The sequence below is a fragment of the Phalaenopsis equestris genome, unplaced genomic scaffold, assembly GCF_001263595.1.
Source record: "Phalaenopsis equestris unplaced genomic scaffold, ASM126359v1 Scaffold000942, whole genome shotgun sequence".
Lineage (NCBI taxonomy): Eukaryota > Viridiplantae > Streptophyta > Magnoliopsida > Asparagales > Orchidaceae > Phalaenopsis > Phalaenopsis equestris.
Genome location: NW_018165381.1, coordinates 104,866 through 110,384, shown reverse-complemented (window position 1 = coordinate 110,384; position 5,519 = coordinate 104,866). Strand labels below are relative to the sequence as shown.

At 31.8% G+C, this 5,519-nt stretch overlaps 1 protein-coding gene across 1 annotated transcript in view; it reads right to left on the bottom strand.

The window, feature by feature from the left end:
* Positions 1–578: 578 nt before the first annotated feature.
* LOC110032446 overlaps positions 579–5,519 on the bottom strand; it is a 7,075-nt gene continuing 2,134 nt past the window's right edge. Inside the window, exon 2 of the mRNA XM_020736085.1 lies at positions 579–907. Within this exon, the coding sequence (XP_020591744.1) occupies positions 846–907 (62 nt within the window). The 3' untranslated portion in view covers positions 579–845. The remainder of the gene's footprint in view (positions 908–5,519) is intronic.

Below are 5,519 nucleotides of genomic sequence, written 5' to 3'. Positions count from 1 at the left end.
TCCCATAAAAGGTCATTATAAGAGATTGCCAGCTTTTCCCTCAATTTTATCTGATTCACTAATTCAGACTATTCTCTCAAACCTTGGACATCAAAACCTTCAAACACAATCTTCCTAAACAAATTATTTTTTAATCCCAAGTTGGCATCTTTTCTGTTGACATAACTTTGTTAAACAATATTATCATATAAGCATTATCATCTACGATAACTTAATTATACTCAGAATATGCACTCTTTATTATTATGACATTCAATCATTATTGCAAACCACTCCAACATTTTATTTGATTAGAACAGGAATATGGATTACAGATATATTTTCTGCAATAAAAAGTAGCCCTTTACAATATTCTCTCCTTTTTCCACAAGGTGGAATGAAGAACACTGGATAAAAAAAAAAAAAAAACCATTTTTATATAAATTAAAATAAATATTTTTATTACATTAGATAAAAAAAGGAGCAATAAGTACAAAAAAAAAAAAAGGAAAAAATAAGTACCACTGGAGCAGCCAATCAAATAATTACAAAATTGTAATTATTTTCACATAAAATATTAACATTTGAAGGAAGAAAAATCATTTTATTCACATATTATTTATAAATAAATCAGTAGTAAAAAAGGAATGTTCTGAAAATGATGACAAAAAGAATAAAGTTGAGGAGGAAATAAAAATAGCCACATAAAAAATGAATTGATTCCAGACATGGCAGCAATTAATCTTGTCATACGCAACCAACCCCCTCCAATTTCTCCTGAAATGAGAGTAATATGTAATGAATAATTAGTAATCTCCGACATATTTCTCCTTTTGCATTGCTCAATGAGAGATTTAATGGCATTGTTAAACATCCGAGCCTTCATTGTTTCCACCATTTGTTGATGTAGGCTGGGAAGTCTGCGAATCTGAAATTTCAAATCACCCATCTTGTTAAATGAACATGAATATATATATATAACTTTATCATTAATACGCCCCCAAGATAAAAAGTAAAGCTAACTTTATCTTTTCATCAAATTTCATATAAATGCACATAAAACGTCTTATGAGCTCAACAGTAAAATGCTGAAAGGTTGTAACTGAAAATCAGCACAACTTGGCAGCTACTCTGTTGTTTGAGCTTCACATAGAGAAAACACAGAGTAAATACTAGATGCTTTTATAACGGAATTTTAGTGAAAATATAGAATGTATACTTATAACAATACATTTGAACTTTAAGCATAACTTTTTTTGAAAGAATAAATTGGTGGCACAGTTTTACACACATTTTAGAAAAGCTGGCTAGTTAAAGCAGTATTATTAATATTGTTTGCGAAGAAAGATGATGTTACTAAAGTTTCTAAACACAATTTTCTATAAAGATAACTAAAAAGCCACTTTAATCTCTCATATTTTAAATCACATCTTTAATAATCTTACTAATAAATATAAGATTAAAATTTTTAAAACTCTCACTAAAAGTTATTGTAAATTCTCCACACTCTTGTCATATTATATCTATCTATCTATAGGTAGAAAAAGAGAAATGTAATCTTTAGTCATATTCTCCAAAAAAGATATTAATATATCTATAGCTTATTATAGTGATAGATAGATTAATGTAAAGGAAAAAAATAAACATCATAAATTTAGCCATTAATATAGGTTTCAAATTAAACTGATGGTTAATAACTTTTCCATTGAAACTTATGATAATGCACCATGTTATTGTCTTTCATAACAGGAGTGTGGGCGACAATCTTCTCGCACTGTCTTTCGAAAAAGATGTGTAGTTTTTAAATATCATAAAAAATAAGAAGACTTACATGCATACCACCCCTAAATTCCTAACTAAACCTCTATTTTTAGGTAATATTTCTCGAAAGTTATAAAGTAATAGTGTATACAAAAATGTTTCAGTACGAATCTCAAGAAAATTTGACGGTGCAGGGACAAGGCATGTCAGAGGATGCCTGACTATTAGAAAACTTAGAGGCCAATTTTTTTATCAGAAACATCAAGATCAAGATTAACCAGATCAAGATTAACCAAGGTGACCAAGTAGCTCAAACCGGAATGGTTCAACGGGAAGCAAAGTAAAAGGGAATTCAGGCCATTCCATATGATGAAACCAACCTCAGGGGAAAGCTAAGCTCTCTGGTGCTACAATTCCCTTGGAGGCATCCAATGACCTCCCCAAAAATCATCAAGACAAGTCTCAACTATCCCTCAAGACCTCTTCACTTAAAGGGGATCTACATATCAGATTACGTCTTCCCAATAGCCTAGCTCTACCCTGTCGACAAGAGCTCCTTGTCAAGGATCAAGAGCTTGTGACCATACTTGATCAGCCGATCCACACAACTTAGCAGAATGAGTCAATCTTATCGATCATTCACCAGTAAAAGTCTAGCCAACCGACAACATTAAGCCTAGCCAACAGACAACGTTACTAGGTCTGGCTAACCGACAAACATCTCTAGCTTAGCCGACCTACAATGTCCATTAAAGGCTAATTATTTCAGTTAGCCGAGTCTTGAAGCAACTAGGATTTGAGCCCACATACATAAAATACATATAATATCTGTACAGTCTCTACTAAAGCAGAGACATAAATGTAGCTTCACATATTGTGATTATTTTTTCTATAAATAGGGAATCATTCTATGAATTTAGAGTTACACTCTTTTGAATTACTATTCAATATTGTACATTTTTGTTTCTGTTTCTCTTTCATCTCTTATCTTACACTGGTGATTGACGGAAAATTTAACATTCAAAAAATAAAATAATTTTAATCATTAAAGTACACACAAAGTAGAGCATATAATCATAATTAATCTATGTTGTATTTTTGGCAAGATCTCAAATATATATTTGTAAAACTCTAAAAGTAAGATGATAATCGTCCTTATTTTTAAAAATAGTACAAAAAAAAAATCCTTGAAATAACCTCATTGAATTTATTTGCTTTGTACTGAAGTGTCTTTGTATCATTACATTTAAGTAGATAACCTACTCATCACTTGATATCACATTATTCAATTGTCATCCACCACTGCAAACTCTAAATCACCTTGTAAACTTTTTTATAATCAACCACCGGTTTTAACCACCTCAATGATTTAACTATCGATGATTTCTTGGCTATAATCTTATACGAAAATAAAATGGCTTCAATCATATGCCAAAACCAAACTATTTTTCATGTCTAATAGTTTTTTTTATCATTGGTTATGCTACAACTCGAAAGGGATAAAAATGCTTTAATCCTAAAACTGGCAAAATTCATATCATCATACAATTTTACATTCATGAAACTACTTTCTAGTTTTATGGACTGCATCATTAAAAACTTTCATCCCCCATCTCACTCCCCTGTCATCTTACTTCTAGCTCCCACATTCATCCAATCATACTCTCTTATCAATTGATCTAACTAGCTAGATAATATCATTAGCAATTTTTCTTCCTACCCAAGCTTGACACATCTAGCAAGAACATCCTTCATCACTAACTATCCCAAACAAAATCCTAGACCTCAACCCATTAGTCGACACAATCATCCATCAATAACAACTTAAACAATACCTCATCTCCGCAACCTAATTTATGTTAATTCCTCTAAAGAAGGCATACATAACCTAGGTAAAACTTTAAACATCACCTACAACATTAATCCCACTAGCCACACAACAATAGTGAATGACATCCATTGGCGTCATGCAATCTCTAATGAGTTTCAAGTCTTGCAATCTCAAGGCAGATAGTTCACGGTCTCTCCTTCTCCCACACAAAACACCATTGACTACAATGGACATTCAAAAATAAATATAATGCAAATGAAACCAAAATTCCATGCAAAGTACATTTAGTGGCGTAAGGCTTGAAACAACAAGAACTAGGCTATACTAAAAAATATATCACAGTTGAAAAGACTCTAACGATCTATGTTCTCATCTGGATTTCCCTCATAAATAATTGACCTACATGCCTCTGATATTTTTCTCCAGGATAAGTTCACCAAGTCGATCTTTATGTCGCAACCACAATTTTTCATGAACACTAATCACCTGCATTGTATATTTCTTCTTAAGGGGGCATCTCATAAACTTAAGCAAACACCTTGATAGTAGTTTTTTATTTTCTCTCATCTACAAACACCTAAACTTGATTGATTCAATATTTTATACCTCTCCTTCAATCAAATCTACAAAATAGTATATAAATAAACATCTTGGTATATGCGGACGATATACTACTTGTATTAATAATAGGAAATGATTCTAACGATTATAAAACTACCTTCATCATATATTTAAAATGAAATATAACGACAACTTAGTCAAATTATCCTAGCAAGTATTGTTGCCTAAACCATAACTTATGGAATGCAACTTAGGCTAGTCTTAAATCTCCATGATCATATTTTGTAAAGAGAAAAAAATGACAACTTGCAAACCAATGATCAATCCATGCTCTCTCAAACAATTTGACATAGCAAACTCGACAATGGAAATTCGGGATCAAGAGCTGTATATCTACATCGTCATGTCTCAATAATATCTTATCTTACAATTACTCCCTATATATCTTCTTTGCGGTCAATAAGTATGGCAATACCATTTTTAAAAACACAAACATCTCTTGAGAAACATTTGAGGCACGAATCAACTTGGTTTACCCACAAGTCACAATCTCAATCTCACGAACTATGCAGACTCAAACTAGAAGGGTGATTCAATGCATCAAAAAACTATAATTTGTTGTTGTGGTGCAATTTATCTCTTAAGAGCATCAAAAAATAATTTTTAATATACAAACATCAACTGGAGTTGAATATAGAGCAATACACAGTTGAAATACCAATATGATGATACGAATTGTTGTGTTCTATAAGGGGTTCATTAATATAATCTCAAGCCACACACTTACAATGTAGCTTTAGCTAATAACTACGAATGCTAAAAAGCCTCGTTTTTCTCAAACAATTTGTGTTTTGACTCATTAAGTAGTTGGTGCTTGATTCTTTCGTTAAACACGTGAGCCAAACACACAAATTTTTTTAACTCGATATATGAATGAGCCAAACACGAACAAAAGTTTGTTCGTACATATTCTGCTCAATTTGACTTGAAAGAATTAACTAATTAAATAATAAAATATTCTTTATATCTTTTTATATTAAATATCAACTGGACTTAAAAAATATTAAAGTCTATTATTTTTAAAAATTATTTGAGCGGTGTAACTATCAAAGTATAAATAGAGCTGTTAGAAATGTAAATACAATAGAATTAGGGGTTATGCATGCAAATACCAATGGAAAACTTCACTTGCCCTTCGAAAATTCCGATGAAAAATTCTTCTCCCCGCCCTTCGAAAGTTGCCAGCGGATAGACACATAAATACATATTGGTTGGTTGGTATATATGTAAACGTGCTCGTCTTTATGGTTGATGTCGGCGAGTTCTTTTTCGTGGGTAGGGCTGTAAACGAGCCGAGCTTGAGCGAGCTCAGGCTTGGCTCCGGTTT